This window comes from Vanessa cardui, chromosome 3 (genome assembly GCF_905220365.1).
Source record: "Vanessa cardui chromosome 3, ilVanCard2.1, whole genome shotgun sequence".
Classification (NCBI taxonomy): domain Eukaryota; kingdom Metazoa; phylum Arthropoda; class Insecta; order Lepidoptera; family Nymphalidae; genus Vanessa; species Vanessa cardui.
Window position 1 is genome coordinate 12,418,271 of NC_061125.1, and position 19,785 is coordinate 12,438,055.

Below are 19,785 nucleotides of genomic sequence, written 5' to 3' on the forward strand. Positions count from 1 at the left end.
TCTATAATAACACTATATTTTGGTGCTCAACTCTTAGGTATTGGTATATGGGTACTTTCTTGAAAACTTTTTCTTGTAAAAAGTTTTTTTTCTTTTTTTTTTGTTTAATTGTCTATTCTTTAATAGCTACATAAAATAATAAAAAATATGAAGCATTTTATATATACCTACGTCGTGAATTACAAGTACCTGTAAGCATTTATACCTAATTACTTGCACAAGTAAAAAAATATCAGCCACTTACCCTCCTTCTACTTACTCGTGGACCCTCAGCTTTAATGGAGTACGTTGGAATTTTGGCAATCACAAACTCTTAGCCTTTTCAAATAATGTTTTATCGAAAAATATATAAAATGATTTCTTTTTTTTTAGTAAAAATAATAATTCAACAAAATAAACTCAAGCAGGGAAAAGTATTTAAGTAAGTTACCGAAAATTTCCATTGAAGACAATAAACGGATTTTTATTTAAACACATATTACGTGTCACTCTTGCAACTGTGATAATAAGTTTAATTTAATTCGACTTGAATTGAAATGAAATGAATAATATTTTTTATAAAGAAAATCAAAACATCATTAAGGAGGAGTTTTATTCACAATAAATAAATGCTTTAAAAATAATAATAAAAAATGTATTATGAATTATTGCTGTGTGGTTAAAGTTTTATTAACAATAAATGTTATTGTAACTGAAACAATTTTATGGCAGTGAAAAGTCAAAAGAAACGAATATAATAATAGTAACCTAGTAAATCATATTTGTATCATAAAAAATATGCATTTAAAACAAAAAGTTCCACTAACATCATTAAACATTTATATTTAGATTTAAGAGGTCACAACTTCCTGACGTAATGTAATTCTATTTTAATTATTCATTTACAAAATTTTATGGATTAGTAAAGTCCTTCATTGCATAATATTTTTTTAAGTTCACTTGCTCTTTTTTTAAGTCAAATCTTTTTATAACAAAAAAAACTTTTATTGTTCTTGAGTGAATTAATAAAGTAACGCGAAATTACAGATAGAGTTACATTTAAGTGGCCCACGGGAAAATATATAATACATTTTCTGAAAATAGAATTTCTTCATTCAATACTTTAATAACTTATTTATAAAATGAAAACACTAAATGCCTCTTAAAAGATGAACTAAAATGAAAAATACTAGGATTAAAAAATTTATGAAAAAGAACAATTTGCTTGAGCATTCGTCGTATTAAAAATAATAAAATATCGCTTGGCAGTACACAGTTTCGTTTTATTTATTATAAAGCTCAGCATTGAGTTACTTAAAAGCTTGGTCTAAAAACACCATAAATAATTAGTTACATTTTGCATTGATGAAATAAAATGTGCTAGTTTTGTTACACATAGGTTAATCATAAATATATCAGTTAAACAAAAGGAAAAAATGAAACAAATAATCGCAGTCATAAACTTCATTTATTACATGACTATACAAACATCAGCCATATTTTATTAAAAACTACACAATAATTTACAGTCTTTCGAATTAATACTCATAAAATTATCTATCAAACAAAATGCAATAAATATGTTGAAGCAAATCGAACAGAAATGCGAAATTTGGTATCGTTATTGTACAAAAGTTATAACTATACAAACACTATGAGGACTATTTACAAATGGGACAATAATTACATTTTATTCACAGCTAAGCAAAATTTTAGCAATGCCTATCATTACATGAGATCGTTCTGATAATAATTACTAGGCTCTTTAAACCAGGTACGTTTGAACTGTATGCTGTAAGACCACAGATTGCGGCTGATTGTGACGACCTTGGAAATCATTGGATGAGTAATCCGAATCTATAGTGGAATATATGTGCTCCGACAGCGGCCTATCGCAAGGAGAGCGCTCCGCTGAGTTAGCGGATTTACCACAAAGCGTCTGACAGGTGCTATTTAAAACAGACGCGTCCATTGTGTATGTGTTAGAGTTTCTCCCATAATTAAGTCTTTTCAACTTGTGACCGCGTCGCTTAGAGGAGGGCATTGCGTATCGTAATCTTTCCCAAAAGCGTTTCTCTTTCCACGTTATCTCCAAACCAGTTTTGAAATACGATTTTAATTCCGGATCTCGCGCAACGAGCCCTACAGCGACTATTATTAATTTATGGGGATTTTTTCGGAGCGCTCTCTGTAAAGCTTGTCTGAACTCTACTTGCGACCATTCTGTTAAGATAAAATTTTTTGATAACACTACTATAATACGCCTCGAAGCTTCTGTCGCTTCGACCACTAAATCAGGAAACTGAGCATATGTAGCTTCAAACTGAGGCACGTCTCTGTAATGTAGACAGAGATGATAAGAGGGGTAGCCATTTTCGAGCTCCCGAGCTAAAGATTCTATGACAAACTCTTCATCCTTAGGACTATAACAAATATAAGCGTCATAAAGCTTATCAGCATCGTTAAACGCTCCCGCTAAGGGAGAGAGCTTAATGCCGCAATTTGAGTACAACCACATTCTGCAAGCGTATCTAAATGTAAATACTAACGCTAATATTAATAAAATAAGCATAAACCCAGTAAGAGCCGAAGCCAACAATGGTATATTATTAGAGACGAAGAACGCGCTTATAATTGATGTATCGCTTATTTCACTACAAACAGTTACATTTAGATTTAATGGCTTTTTTGCTGGACTCGTGTTGTCATTTAAGCACCATAGATTATGAATATCTATTACTTTTTCGACATTCTGCGATATGTACATTAGAAAACCTTGTAAATATTTACAATTACATGACCAGTAGTTGTTACCTACAAACAGCGTTTGCAACTTTTTGTTATTGTCCAAATGCCACAAGCCGTAGTTTACGAGTCTGTTTCCATCCAAGCGTAAAACTTCCAAAGCAAGTAAAAAGGAAAAACTGTCATTTGAAATAAACTCGATAACATTATTTTGAAGATACAATTCTTTTAAGTTACTCAATTTTGAAAATTCGAGACCGCGTAAATATCTTATTTTGTTATCGTCTAAATGTAAAATCCGTAAATCGTTTAGGCTACGGAATGTTTCGTTTTTTATATTATTAACGCTGCTTGAATTTAAATATAAAACCATTGCTTTATGCATTGAATTAAAAACAGATTCGTTTAGTACATTATAATTATTACCATCTAAATATATATGGGTTGCGCCATTAGGAAAATCCCGTGGTACCGCATCTAATTGCTTTACAGAACAGTCCACAACATTCGTGGTTTTCGTTGAATCGTGATAGCAAGAACAATTATTAGGGCAAACTGTTTTACAATTACAAAAACTGAAATCGCAACAATGACAATCTTCCGGACAGTAGCTATCATATTTACACAAAAAATCTTTAGTATGTAAAGAACTAACTGGAAGATATTTAACACCGCGTACATATGATTCTTTGCAAATAACGTTCTCTAAATCCATTACTCGTGGATATTCCCGGGTTGTAATAGAATTGATAAGTAAAAGCCATTTCATAGTACAATCGCATCGAAAGGGATTACCACTTATATAAAATTCAGGTAATGCTTGTTCATCGACTCTTGAGATGCGCAAGCTATTTATATCCAAGCTTTCGATTTCATTGGCATACATATCGACCCGAGTCAAATTGTTCTTCTCGAGAAACGAATCTGGTTCAATGCTCGAAATAAAATTATTATTAATAAACAATAATTCAACACTATTCGGTATAGACATTTTATTTAAAGTGACTATACGATTATGACTTGCATCTAAAGTTTTAACGTTTAAATTATTTTGAATTTTGTAATAATTACCAAGAACTTCGATAAAATTTGCGTGAATATCGAGCCATTTTAATCCGGGTGGTATGAAGGCATAGTCAAACCATACTAGGTGATTTTCGGAAAGATTCAACCATAATAACTTCGTCAATGACACAAATACCCCGTTTATATCAGAAATGAAGTTGCCATCCAATCGAACGGCTTCTAATTGCACGTTTCTTTGAAAGGTTTCGGTTTCGATTGATTGTATTTTATTTTTGGCTAAATTTAGTACTTGAAGACTAGGTAGACCCCAAAACATTCCTGAAGTGAGATTTCCAATTTGATTGTCTATTAAACGCAAGCCGGTCAACTGGGATAAATTTTGAAACGAATTGTTTGAAATTTCTGTTAATAAATTCTCTCCCAAGTCCAACGACTTCAAGAATGGTAATTGCAAAATCGCCTCGGGAACTTTCGTCAATTTATTAGAACTTAAGTCTAACTCCTTCAAGTCAGAACAATTTCTGAATGCATTTTCAGCAACATACGATAAAATATTGTTGTTCAAGTTTAATTTATTCAATATAAAAAGTCCGTTAAACACATGGTCTTCTATAGTCCGAAGTTTATTCACTGCTAAATTTAATGTATGTAAATTGAACAAAGGTGAGAATGCATTATCTTCAATAAATCCAATTGAATTATTACTTAAATTAAGTATTTGTAAAAAAAATAAATCCTTAAACATGTTTTGTGCGACCCCAGTGAAAGCATTGTGTGACAGGTCGAGTACAATTAATCTTATTAGACCACCAAACGTTTCAGCTTCTATATGATCACCTTTCAATTTATTTGCTGAAAGGTCTAACACAACCAATTGTTCCAGTCTGTTAAATAACTTTTTAGGCATAATCTCCAACTCGTTATAACTTAAATATATTTCACGAATTTCTCTTGTATTTTGAAATAAACCTTCTGGTAAATAATTTATAGCATTCTCAGATAGGTTCACTACTTTTAGCGACAGTAAGTCACTAAAAACTTCTCCCGGCAACTCGCTTATTTTGTTGTTTTGTAGAAATAGTTGCGTTAGTCTTCGTAAATGCAATATTTCGGAATCAGCTGGCAAGGACATGATGTCATTATAGCTTAAATCAATAGTCTGCAGAGTAGATCCACATTTGTGACCGAAACCTAATTCATCTACAAACTTGATTTTGTTGCGAGTTAAGTTAAGAGAAATAATATTTTCCAGTGCACAAAACAGGTCCGACGGGATCTTTCGTATGTTATTGTATCCCAAATCCAAGGTATGGAGTTCTCTTAATCCATTAAAGGCTCCTAAGGAGAGATCCAACTCTTTGTTATGGCCCCACTGATTATTCATGGAACGTAATTTTAGAGTCTTGAGACCTCGCAGACCCTCGAAGACATTACCTGGAAGACGAAGAATTTTGCAATCACTCAAAGTGATCTCCGTTAAACCTTGCATTTTTCCGAAATAATGATCCTTCAGTGTGCTCTCGAGGAGATGCGAGCCGCATCGGATCGCAAGCCTCTCCGCGCCATCCGAGTGCATCGAACCGATCACATCCCGGTCCGACGACAGTGTCCGTACATTGCACTCCACACAGTTCTCACCGGGCACTCGGAAACAACCATCTGCAGCGTCTGGCGCTTCCGTAAGCGCCGCGCCCATCACCAAACAAAAGAATATCACGTTAATTATCATTTTATGCTGCACTGTGTCCATTTCATTTTCACTTGTCAACTCGTTTTGATGAATGAAAGTGTGGTTCGTATGTCGCGTGCTGTCATATTAAAGTTCGGGCACCGAGTAGTATGCGGATACGATTCGATAACAATGAATATGAGCGTAGTAAATAGAGCGGTTCGTGGGAAGCATTGTGCACGGTCGGTGCGGACGCGATCCCCCCGCGGCGGCGAGCCCGCGACTGCCGCGTACAATGAAATGCCATGAATGCGCGCCAGCTTGTAGGGAACAGACCGCACCATCGCATTTCTAATGCCGCATACTAAGTAACCCCCGTAGTTTTCGACTTCTGTACAAAACGGAAACCGTTACGTGACTTTGGTTCAATTTGTAAGATATTCCTTTGACGTAAAATTTGGTTATAAATATTAACATTCAACTAATAATAGATTCATAAAATATACTTTCAATAAAAATAATTGACTATGTAGGAGACAAAACTTAAAAAAAAAACATTTTCATTGAGATAGATACGTTAGAAGCTGTTCGACATGTGTAATTGCAAATAAATGAATTAAAATAATGTTAATTATATTCAAATAATATAAAATGTGTTCAATAAATATTATGTAGTATCTAATAAAATTTTAAAACTGTTTAAGTGTCAACAAATACACTGAAAATGGTTGAATCCGTTTTTTTTCTCATTCATTAAACATTACACATTTCGGTCAAAAATTATTTAACTGAACTTGTATCAAATATACTCATTATGTATCATTACCTATGTAATAGGTATATATACGATTATAAAACAAAATCGCTTACCGCTGGGTGTCCCTAAGTATGCTTAGATCGTTAAAATTACGCAACGATTTTTATGCGGTTTTTTAATAGATAGCATGATTCGAATGGAAGGTTTCTGTATATAATACATGGATATTAAGAACCAAGAAAAAATTGTAGTATAATTAGTATCAGCGTTAAAGCCATGCGAAGCCGGGTCGAGTCGCTAGTTTATTACTACTACTATTATTATACGTTCAATTACAACTCTTTAATTGAAATACTTCGATGCAAAACAACTATAAACAATATTTCATGTACAATAATCGAATACGTCTAATACTTGAGTAATTCTCTGTTCCTTGACCGAGTTTGAACTAATTCGAGTCCGAGCAATATAAAATATGTATGCACTATGCAGGTATTTGTCCCAGTGTCAACGCTTTTGTGTTTTTCAAGGCCTTAATCTCACTGGTTTTACTAAACTTATTTAAAAATAACAAGACACAACAACAAAGCAAAAGCATTGTAACAAAATTAATATAAGGAATTAGGAAACACATTTTATGTTGCTAACTTCTTTATAGTTTATTATTAATAGTATATTACTGATAGCTGAACCCGGTGTACATACCCCTTTTATGTAAAAAGGCACCCAAGTATAATTGAACACCTGTGCTATATAAATAATATAAAGATACTAGCTGTGCCCGCGACATTGTACGCGTTTGATTTTAACAAAAAAAATATAGTAACCTAAGTTATTCTTTATTATATCAGTTATCTGCCAGTGAAAGTCCCGTCAAAATCGTCCATTCCTGAGATTGGCCGGAACAAACAGACTGACCGACAAAAAATGTTATTTTGGTATATGTATACAAACATATGCATTGAGTAAAAAAGGGCTATTTTATATATTCGATTAGGGTAAACTTTGTATGTCTGAGACACAGTTGAATATGGCAAAATGTCCACAGCATAAATCACGGGCAAAACAATATGTTTAAAATAGGGGTTTAAGCATATTCATTGATTATAAATCAAAAAGTCATGGAGCATTCGTCAAATAACATTTGCAACAATAGCGAAGCGACAATATCAAATAAATCATCAAAAGAGAATGTAGATTCCTGGAAGTGCGAAGAGACGCGTTTTACTAACGTCATTAGGGCTGTCACTTGAAGTATAAATACTCAGAGTTAATTTAATTTATAACAATATGTTATGAATACTTTAAAAAAAATAGCAACAACTCGTAAATAATTGGTAAATTTAAATACGATGTATAAATCGTTATCCAAACTAATAACATGCTAATAACCAAAGAATACTAACGTTTTAAAACACTTTAATAGCTTCAGACAGTTCACATTAAGGCAGTACGCCTTTGGCAATTTAATATTTGAATAAATAATTTAGGAAAATTGAACCTAAGAGCGTAGAGACCGCTTGAATAAGTTTCTCATCATTCTATCATAGTGGTATGCATTGTTTGAGTTTGATATACTGACATGGACTATGTTGTTAGTCGTGAATAAGCACACAAACACATATCGCAGTCCCCCTCAGCTGCCCGAATACTTTCTGATGGGTTCCAATTAAAAAAAAAAAGACTAAACATATTCAGCTTTCTCACTACACCCAAAAATCACAAAGGACAGAGGCAAATCACGGATGAAAATATAATGAAGAACCCAAATGCTCTTATGATAAAATAAAGGGTACCTATAAGTAATTAATGCAGCCAACTACTGTAGGTTTATCAGTAGAAGATGGAGACGGTAATTGAATGAAATTGGATAAAGGAAACATTTGAAATAAAACACCATTAATATGTGACAATTTAATATTGTACGCGGAGTTTACCTAAACTTAGACAAAATATTTACATTAAAAAAATCGTAAAGATTAGTAAACAGGAAATCATCCAACTTACTTTAATGATATTTTCATCGCTAAGACGAGATTTTTTTCTCTCACAAATATCATTTCCCTAACTGTTTTAAATATCACAATTTCATGAAAACATGCACTTCAGTTGTTACATCAGTTTCATACATAACTTCACAGATATTGAGTGAATAATATGAACGTCTATCTTATTGTCTTATGAAATAAATATTCTTTACTCAAAAGCTATATAAAAAGTCATCATTAATGTTTTACTGAAGCCTATATAAAGCCTTATTCATGGCGACATGAAACTATTATATTTATCACTACTTCTAAGATTGTCCTTACACATACAATACAATTCCATTTTAGTGGTTTTATAGCTATTTAACATTCGATCTTGAATTTAAATTCGATGTTTTATATAATGTCAGGATAGAAGACTATCCCAACTGGATCTGACTTATCTTTAATTTGAAGTTTGTCTTCAAAATCCATTATCTCTTAACAAACGTTAATAGATTAAATAATGAACTCAAACACTACAAGCATGTATAGTCTATTTCCCAACCACATGAGTCTCAGTAAGCAAGTTTTATAATAATGGTTGTAATACAATTAGTCGAGATCTTGAATAATCTATTGAATATCTAATAAAATTTGCGATCAGAATTTTATGTTAATCTAAATTGGAAATAAGTAAAGCAGAAGTGTTGTATTATGAATAAACATATATATTATAATCAAGTACTACTCATAATAATATAATATGTAAATAACATTTATTTATTCATTCTTTGATTGGAATAGGCTGTTGGTATAACTTCTATCAGTTTTTATCAATGTCAGCTAATATTAAGTCAAAAATACTTTATCTACAATCACAATTTATTATTTGCTTATATTGTAAATAAGCTACTAACCATGAAACTAAATACAAGTTGTTTTTTTAAAATACATAATAGGACAATTCAGTCTCACAACATACAGTTAAATTGGTTTACATAATGAATAGCATAAATTAGGGTCACATTGTACAAGTGTCAAACAAATAACGAAAATCCTATTGTTGATTAATTCATCAACAATGTGGTGTCAAAGCATAACAAAACTGGACAAAATTCAAACATCAATCAAATTTAATCATCAATTTCTTATTCTGTACAACCCACTAGACAACCATACCATAAAACATGTATATCTAACATTTCAGACAAAACATACTTTGCAGAAACATCAAGTTTTTATAATTTGGTTGACCATCAACCTGATTGGCAAAATATGGATGTCACTAACATGTCATATTGTGTCATGAATTTAAAAATAAAGTATTTGCCACAATTTGTCTTTCAAAGTTGATGATCTACCAAATTTATTTCTCTGATCTCGAAGCAAATTACATTTTCTACATTTTATATGTATTATTGCTTTCAAGTTATTTCAATCTCAGAAATTTTAACTTTTCTAGGATGCAGTCACATTATTTTGTACAGTTATATAAAATTTTGGCTGAGAATAATATAATTACTAAAATTACACTGGTACTTTTAATTTTGGAACTAATTAATTTTATTAATAATCACATTTTACATTTCAATAAATATTTTCAGGTTATGATGGACAAACCAGATTGTTCTACAACCAGTTAAATTACATTAATTTTAATCATGTAATTTGTTTCAGTTTTATAAATACTATTATGAGAAAATAGTATTGGGAAAATTTAAAAAGCATAATGGAGTTTCTCTATTGAAAGCAATTAAAAATTCTCAAGATGCTATTACTACTACAAGATATAACAAGTAAGGATAACATTTACCTACTGCCAGAATATCTTGCAATGTAATTTTACGTAATAGCTAAATTATTGCAAAATTGTGCAATCAAGGCCACAGTAACATCATAATAAATTATTGCTTAGTATATTTAGATTCCATGTCAGTATAATCTCTAGAACAATTCGAGACTGCATGCGTCTGTATGACTAGAAAAGTCTAAGCAAATACCGTTGAAAAAACTGGGACAAAATTGTTGTCCAAACCAAAATCACTCGTCAATCTATGTTTTATTATTTACCAGTGACACACAGCGTCATTGACATTAAGTCACAACTATCACTTATATTCCTTCACTTAAAACTTCACTCACTTAGCACCAACGGCGTTTCTTAGACGTCCACTCACTGTGTTCACCGTGCGTTATCTATTTGTCTATAGCCTGTATGTGGTCCGGGCGCTCATTGCGGGCGTACCTTGCCCACATCTTATTATAGAGCATCTCAAGACCTGATGCATATGCTTTGCAATCGAACAGCGGGCTTTCCATACGCGCCGTCCAAACTTTCGCTCGTATTCCTTTTAAACTAAAATGAAATATATATTTAAGTATCTCGGGTAATATAATATAAATATCGTAATGATGTATAAAGGATATTAGTATGTGTTCACTTACTATTCTCGGTCTGTTCCCAACCTTACAGCTATGTCTTGATACTCTTGCCTTGTTCTAGCAATAAGCTCGGGACATCCAAGAGTGTTCAATTGTGATGCAGCCACACTAGAAAAAAAATATCAATAAGAAATGTAACTTAGTTTAATTTGCCTTCAAAAGCATGAAACGAAGTATTCTTTGCTTCAAGCTAACTGAAAAGATCTTGATGGAAAGAAAAATGGTTTTTACTGCTTAAAACCAGGATGTGAACATCCAGGAATGCCTATGTAGTATCTCTATAATGTAATCACTAGACTAATGAATTGGTAAATAATAAAAGAAAACTACAATTCGTTTAGTCAGTTCTCACTATAAAAAAAAAACTTTTGTGAATGTTAATTACCGGGATGCCAACGTTTCTCCAGGCAAGGTAACAACTGGAGTACCGGTCCAAAGTATATCCATGCTTGTTGTGTGTCCATTACATAAAGGTGTGTCGAGGCATACATCGGCAAGTTGTCCGCGACGCACGTGTTCTTCTTTCGCTGCTACATTAGAAAATATAATACGGCCGGGTGGTAGTCCTAGAAAAACAGAATATATTAATGATAAATGATTATGCTTGGTGATACAAAACCACCAATTTAATACCATTAAAAAACATATTTCCAACTAACCTAATTGTTGAGCTGTGGATTGTAGATTTGGTTCACCGACAGCGGGAAATCGGAGAAGCCATAGTACACTGTTCGGCACATGTTTCAAGATATAGACCCACATGTGCAGAGTTAATGGGTCTATCTTGTACAACTGATTAAAGTTGCAGTACACCACAGCATCGTCTGGCAAACCGTATTGTTGACGTGTTGTGATTACAATGGACTGGGGCACTTCTTCGCCGGTCGCCGCTTTATTGTTAGTTTGTGTCGTTGCTAAACCGTTTTGAAGGATTACTCCATTTACAGAGGTCTGGAAAATAATGTTATATTACATACTTATCAACTGTCAATTTAGGTGTTTTTTATGATTGACAAAATGTTATACTCCAAAAAAAACTAAAATAAATAGTATAATATTCACCTGAACTTGGCCGGAGGCTATCATCGTTTCGATGGGTGTGGTGGTAGGTAATTCGGCCACCTTTAATGAAATTTCAACGGGTCTTGCAGCTCTTACGATTTCTTTAATTTCCTTGATATCAGTATTCTCAACAAGCGGTGATAAGTCGGTTGCGTTAATCACTGCAACATTGTCGGCTACACTGCCCAAATTATTATGGGATTTCACCTTATCACTCAAGATTAGTCTTTCTTGCAAGTGTGGGAACATTTGCCTATGGTCACCAACAAAGTAAGTATGTGGCATGTATGCCAACTTCTCACTATACTGGCTAGCTAGCTCTACTGGCGATGTCACTGCGTCGGTTACTAAGTAATCCATATAACTAGCTCCACTCGTTCCTGGGTACCCTAACCACATAACTTGTACCGGAGCCGGCCTCAATGCAAATATTTCATTTCTGGCTCCCTTAGTATACCCATTCATGTTTACTAAAATGTGTATACCGTCACCGTAGATCTTATCAGCCGCTTTACCGTTGCACGGCATTTGAGATAAGTCGGTAAAATGTTCAGCTTCTCTAGCTATTTTTGATCGGAATGTAGTGCCATCGTCAGGACTTAGAGCGTAACAAAAGATCTCTACTTTACTGCGATCGTGCAATCCCGGTACTGATTGCATTAAATGGGACGTTGGGTGATTACCAAAATCACTACTAACATATCCAATTCGCAAACGGCTCTGCAATTCTCTGGGGAATTTGTACGGCGGCTTATGGAGAACTTGCACCTTTTCTAAGCACAAGTTAGCATGTCGAGCTGCTATAGCTTTTCTGAATTCGTGTGTCAAAGGATACAACATAGAATGATGGGGGTGGACGGATGGAAGTCTATTCTTCTCAAGCTGCTCTGCCACGATACTGACTAACTTCTTCATTCGCGCTTCGTAGTCAGTCCAATCACATACTATTTGCAAGCAATGCGCCAAATTGCAATAGGCATCAGGAAAATCTGGTTTTAATTTGAGAGCAGTTCTGTATGACTGAATAGCTTCTGGAATATTTCCAGAATCTTTGTGAATACTAGCAAGGTTGCTATGCGCATCGGCAAATGCGGGGTTGATTTGGATGGCCCTGGTATAACATTGCAAGGCTCCGGCCACATCTTGCATTTCTTTAAGGGTGTTGCCCATGTTGCTGTAGGCATCCGCAAATGTTGGCTGGATGCGAATTGCTTCTTTATAATGCATGAGTGCTTCATTTAATTTTCCTTGTTGTTGCAAAACTGACGCTAAGTTGCTATGGGCTGCAGCGAATTCAGGGAAGACTTCCAACGCTTTCAAGTATAACCGCGTGGCTTCCTCTATATATCCTTGTTCACGTTTGATATTCGCCAGGTTGTTCAAAGAATCTGCGTGCGATGGACACAGCCTTAATGCTGTGTTGTAACATTCTTCAGCATCTGCCACCTGTCCTTTTTCTTTGAGCGCATTGGCCAAGTTACAATATGCGTCAGGGAAATTAGGCTGTAGTTCTATAGCGCGTCTATAGGTATCAATTGCCAAATCAATGAGTCCTTGTTCGTAGTACACGCAAGCTAAATTGCCGTGAACGACTGCATTGTTCGGCGATAGATTAAGAGCTCGCAAGTAAGCTGCCACCGCCCTATAAAAATAGAAAATAGATAGAGACCATATATCAAATATAAACATCGACAAAATATAGTTTTAAAAACAAACCTGTCAAAAATTCTTGCTTCCTTAAGTACATTTCCCAAATTGATATAAGCATCCAAAAAATTCGGGTCCAATGCCACGGCTTTTTCGAAATGGTGTATGGCCAACCAAATTTCACTTTGTGCGTTAAACACGCATCCTAAATTACTCCATGCCACTGCAAAGTCTGGCCTCGTTTCGATGGCCTTCAAGTAACATGCCTACGCACACGGAAAGTAAACATGTTAAAAGTAGATCTATAAATGGATTTTACATTGATGATGTTTTGAGATGTCATTTACGCCAAAGTTTATAATTACACCACAGCTTTGAGTGGCAATAGATGATCGAAAACACAAAACGAATCATCTAACACCAATCAAAATAGCTAGTTGAATTACGCCAAACGCGCCCTACGTTACGAAACTACGCCGATTGCCACAAACATCAGTAGGAAATGTAAACGACCCATTCGGCTAAAGCTAAAAATATATATTTCATAAATTAAAATATTGCATAGCACCTGTTAAATATCCAAAATGTAAGCGCTTCCACTTCCTAACCGATTGAGGATGGTCACGACAATGATATGTCAAAGAGCACGCGTTGTCCAATAAACCTGTTCATAACAATTTCTTGCAAACCTTTAACACTTTACCTGCAGCAGATAGAATGGTGTCATCGCGGCGGGATAGCGAGTGTTGTACCAACCATAACCCAAGATACAGCACCGGTCACACCTACTGTCTTACCAGTCAACACCTTGTGAAAATATAACAGAATTAGTCGATTTTGAGTCAAACTAGTTCAGCCGATTGTCGTCTTACAGGTTATAACATTGCAAATCATGTTCATGTCTCGACTCGAGAGGATCATTTTCATCTCACGCTGTCTTTGAGCGTGTTAGTTGCCAAAGTGTGATGCAGATGATAAAATCATATTGTATAAATAAATATAACTCACTACGTCGTACCACTAAAGAAGTGAATTGCTACTGACTCCTTTGATCCTCCTTGAATGTATAATTAAAATCACTACAAGCATAAGAAAAAATAAAGGAATATATTGAAGACAACAGGATATATGCTTCTTAAAATAGTGTAATATTAAATTTAAGGGTTTTAGAGTACTCCCTCTTGACACTTCAACCTTCCACATATTGTTTTGATTTCATGTAACATTAATATCTCACTATAATTTACAATAAAGTGCAAATAAAAGAATAAATTAGAGATTTTTGTCTTACAATATGTGAAAAGTTATTATAGATTTTTACGCAACGCAGCGGTCACAAAGTATCACAGGAATTTTTTATAATTGTAATATTTTGCGCCGACTCAGGACTATTACGTCGAACAAGTTGGAAACATAATATATAGTACAAATGTTGCGGTCTCCATCTTGTTCTTACGACAATTATAATTGTTTCCACAAACACTGTTTTTCGAGTTCATTTTACTACGATATAAACGTTAAATACTCAAACAGTTTCGTCGAAGCAATTTTAACCGTCGTATTAATTATACGCTTAATGCATTATCAAATATTTACGCAATTGCAACGTACGCTGAAGAAACAGGGAGTACTCTAATTTAATTCAAGACAAATGCAACAAATAAGGGAAATCCTGTTAACTTCGGAGCAAACCAGAAAGCGCAGAGCAAAATTATATTTACCTTAGCCTCGTCCAAACGTCCCAGGGCCTTGAGCAAATTGCCCAAGTCACTTCTAACGCAGTAGAGATCCTGTAACAATATTAAATTTCACTGTGGCGTACAATTTTCAAATAGAAAACTCACAACAAGCTCGAACGTAATATTAGACGATTCTGTTGTTTGTCTAGATATACATATTACCTTTTGAGTGACATCGTCTCTTTAAATGTATCTTTAAAAGCATCTGACATTGATTTAAATAATTTAGAATAAAATATTCTGAGTGCAAATTTCAGCTTGGGTTTTAAAAGTATAATAAATCTGAAGAAAATACATATACAGGAAGTATATTATTTTATAAAGACCACCTCGAATGTCATAATATTTTTTATTATGAAAATATAAAATGTTTCATATATCAGGTTCTTTAAATATTTTTAATTATGTCTATATCTAAAAATAACAGCCTATAAATATCGCACTACTGAGTTGATAAGATGTCCTCTACTTTTGAGAGAGGGTGTACTGGTAATTCGACCACGCTGCTCCTGTTCTAATTGAATACACATGACAATTACTCATCGTAATTTTCCATAACCGCCAATCGCGGTGAAATAAACATGCATAAAACAAATAACATATGAAAAATACTTGCAAAGATTAGAACCATCAACCTATGGTTAAGATTCGCATATTCTAACCAATGGACCATCTAACTCTTCATAGTTTACATATAATACTATGATCAGTTATATGTTATCTGGCAATACACCTACAATGGTTATTGTTAGATCAGGAAATTAATGCCGTGACCTTCAACGCTATGAGACAATTTATCACTGGGTACATGTTACGCAAACATCTAACAATACGTACATAACATTTTTATACCAATTCGACATAATATTGTATAATATGTATATAACAACTAAATTTTGTTTATATTCTAGATTCACGGAAGCTATTACATTTTAAAAGTAAACATGTTATGCCCAATACATTATTTTTATCATCTTAAGGACACATAGCTACGTCATCGTATTAAAAAAAAAACTGTTTAGTTCTTAAAACTGTTAACTGGAGATGGGATAACTTGACAATATATTTCAAGTATGTCTAGAGGAAGAGATCGCATCGAGCGAGGAAAGTCACTGTACCCAGTTTTTATTTAAAAAACAATTCTTGTACAATAGGCGATACAAAACAAAAGCAGTCACTGTTTATAAAGAGCCCATAAGTATGTGTATACTATCGCAGGAAGTCCTTACGACGCCTAAATTCAAACAAAAAAAGAACTAAATTAACTATCACCAAGCCCACCAAAGTATCAATCTAACTGATGGTCAAATGAGGTAATAACTGTTAATAAGTTACTATGCTCTTAATAAAAATGGATTGCTGACTTTGCAGCTAGAGTATGAAAAATAGAATGCAAAATAGTACATAAGAGAAAGTTAGAACATAGGTCTGTAGCTGTTTATAAACAAATAATCCAAAGATTAATGTGATATTACAAGTATGATACAAATATTATATATTAAAACAGTACTCATGGAACAGCTAATTAATCTATCTTTATTTCTAGAAATAGAGATAGATTAATGGAAGACAACAATGAGCGGAAAGCCAATTAAAGGGCAAGCAAATAATAATAGCTACACATCACTCGGCTTATTAGTGATAACATTGGTGTTGTTTCAAAATTTATAATGACAAATAATTTAAAGTAACAAAATAAACATTAATGAAATATTTAAAAAAAAACTACTGAACCATATAAACAGCCATACCCAACATCTGCTTCACTTAATTGTAAAATGACGAATCAAAAGTGCTTGTAAAAGCCTACTTGAATAAAGTTTATTTTGATTTTGTCATGGAATTAATAAACTTTGTTGTTTATTACGTTTCAAATCAAACAAGTTGATGTGAAATTGTTACTACTAGACTAGAACCCATAAATCGTAACTGAAGGCTCAAACCCAAACAAGTACCACAGAGTTGGTAAAATCATATTATGAGGATGTAATGTAAACATTGTACGATGTTGCTTTTGATACATCTGTCAATGGAATTGCATGGTCTAAGAAGCTATACCTTCTCAAATAAGAAGTGTTTAAGCTGAGTAGAGAAACATTGACATCCTGTTTCATCTTTTATGTATACATACAGGACAATGTATAGGTATACAAAAAGACTATTATGTACATATCTACATATAACAATGGGTATGTCTCAATAATAATTAACTCACATGTGATCTAATCACATGCATGTGTTTGTTTGCATTGTTAATATGTATAACTGTTAAATATAAATTATACATTCAATACAATTATAGTTAAGAATTCATAGCTAACATATAATTGTGGATACTGGTTGTTTTGGTAAAATATGATTTTATTTATTTATATTGAATGATGACCTTCATTATTTTATCATTACTTTTGTTTTTAATAAAAAAAATATTCCAGTAGGGATTTCCTTAAATACACATTAATACTAACGATAAAAAATCTAAAAAATACTTTTAGGAGTTAAATATTTTTTGTTTAATTTTGAAAACATTTTAACTATGCAATATAGATAGATAATATGGCTGTTAATATTAAAAGCATTATAACTATATACTATATTGGCTATGGTATATAAATTATATTATATTGTTTCTAAAAAAAAGACCACATCATTTCTGCCACATGCACATTCGCTAGACTAATCTCAGTAGAGTAAAATAACCTCCAAATATCCTTTTTTTTTTAGAGAATAGACACAAACATCGCCCTACCGACAGGCTCTTACTTTTAAATAAATATGATAAAGTTGAATACTTACAGGATTATACTGGAGTGCAGTAACATATGCCTGTACTGCTTGCTCCATATCTCCAGCAGCAACAAGTGCTGCTGCCAGGTTGATGTACCCATCGATGAAGTCTGGCTTTAGCCTCACTGCATGACGGTAATTTTCAAGGGCCTCTTGAAGCTGACCACGCTCTTTATAGACATTCCCGAGATTACTATAACAAAATAGATATTGTTTAGTACAATCAAATTGTATTTTTTAAAATTTTGAAAAATAGGAACAATGACAATAAGTTGTTTGATTCTTACTCATTAACTCTTATTATATTAAATTAATCTAACACAATATGATCAACTTACATATAAATATTATATACTTAAAAAATTAAATATAAGTAAAAATTAAAATATTAGTAGTAATCTAAAAAAAGGTACTGCTTATTTTTAATAATAACAAAAACTTAAAATGCAAGGGAATAACATTCAAAAAGCTCCTTATGTCGATTTACCTGTATGCTTCAGCCAATAAAGGATTTTGTTTAATAGCCAATGTAGAGAAATGAGCTGATTTATCCAATCTTCGACACTGGAAATGTATGGAGGACAGCAGTAACAAAACTCCCGTGTTGGTGCCATCCTGACGCCATAGTTGCATACAATGCAATTCCGCACTATCATAATCGCCAGCTTGATACTCTCTGTGCGCGAGCTCCAACAGTCCTAATAAAACAGTATGCGTAATGTATCCGGACCATGACAAGATACCGTGTTGTAAAATAAAAATAAATCGATGATATTATACATTGTCAATATGAAATTCATATTAGTAAACATATTATATCGAAAAAAAAAACTATATACATACCCACGGTAGATATTTGTTGTATCTCCGACATTTTCAAGATCACGGCATTAGCAGGAACGCCGACAATTTGTTGAGGCTGTGTCGTGACAGATTGAGGCACGGCAACATTTGCTTGTGATTGCATTTTTGTTATCATAATTATTTCAATTGCAATACAATTTCGTTAAATAACTACACCACACAGAGTGAAGTTGTATTGAACAGAAAAATCTTTAAAAATTTTCCATGACGAACAATACCATTCACAATGAAACTAATAAAGAAAAGATAAATCTACTACGAGTGAAGTTGATTGCCAATCGTAAAAAGCACGATAAGCGGAAGCATTCACTATTCATGTACTTTTATTTTTTGTCTATGGTATTTAAATGTAGTTGAAAGAGCTATTAATTATTTATTTTTATTTATTTAATACATTCATGCAAGCATTTATTTAAAAAATATTTCATATCTTTATAACAAATAAATTTTCTTTTAGCTTTCAAGTAACTTAAATATTTCTATATTACATTTAGATGTTATATGTAATTTCGTTGATTATTTCATATCCGGTTTTAGTACGAAGCGCTTGCGTAGCGCCATGTGAGCAACAATTACGTCTCTTATGTTGGTATAATAATTTTAAGGATATCAATTACTAAATTTCACATAGGTAGCAGTTTCACTACCTATTTCTTTATGAATTATGAATGATACCTAAGCTGTAAAATTTATATTTATTTTTATAAATTATTACGATAATAGATTTTCAATCTATTATTTAAGAATCCTGTGTTTGTATCTCGGCAGCCAAATATTAAATAATGCATAAATGCTAAAAAACCGAAAGATTGTAAAAAAATATATTTTATTATTAAATTTACTTATTAATAACACTTTTAAACTAACTTTATCAAGTAACACATATTTCTTGTCATCATATACTTATTGATCATATAGTTATGTAGAAAATGTTCTTATTTTTTTATATAAAAATGTGTTGTAAAAATTATTAAGTGTACCTATATTATTTACAAATACATATTTTTGTTAACCCCTACTGTATTGCCCCCTTCTTTCACATATGCCACAGTTCACTATCTATGTTACTATGTAATTTCATCCCGCTATTAACCCTCT

At 32.8% G+C, this 19,785-nt stretch overlaps 2 protein-coding genes across 3 annotated transcripts; both read right to left on the reverse strand.

The window, feature by feature from the left end:
* Positions 1-1,428: 1,428 nt before the first annotated feature.
* Positions 1,429-5,714, reverse strand: LOC124543702 (toll-like receptor 7). Its single transcript, XM_047121972.1, has one exon. It carries the CDS (start codon positions 5,498-5,500, stop codon positions 1,745-1,747), a length of 3,756 nt encoding a protein of 1,251 aa, XP_046977928.1. The 5' UTR covers positions 5,501-5,714; the 3' UTR covers positions 1,429-1,744.
* A 2,361-nt stretch (positions 5,715-8,075) lies between these two features.
* Positions 8,076-18,976, reverse strand: LOC124543758 (UDP-N-acetylglucosamine--peptide N-acetylglucosaminyltransferase 110 kDa subunit). Of its 2 annotated transcripts, XM_047122056.1 has the most exons (10): positions 18,667-18,976; positions 18,311-18,521; positions 17,833-18,016; positions 15,019-15,087; positions 13,367-13,563; positions 11,651-13,292; positions 11,248-11,539; positions 10,974-11,154; positions 10,592-10,696; positions 8,076-10,502 (listed from the first exon to the last, which is right to left on the reverse strand). In XM_047122056.1, exons 1-10 carry the CDS (start codon positions 18,800-18,802, stop codon positions 10,343-10,345), a joined length of 3,177 nt encoding a protein of 1,058 aa, XP_046978012.1. In that variant the 5' UTR covers positions 18,803-18,976; the 3' UTR covers positions 8,076-10,342. The 2 variants fall into 2 exon arrangements, with proteins under 2 accessions (XP_046978012.1, XP_046978013.1); XM_047122057.1 differs by lacking the exons at positions 17,833-18,016; positions 18,311-18,521; positions 18,667-18,976 and adding an exon at positions 14,001-14,104.
* Positions 18,977-19,785: the final 809 nt, after the last annotated feature.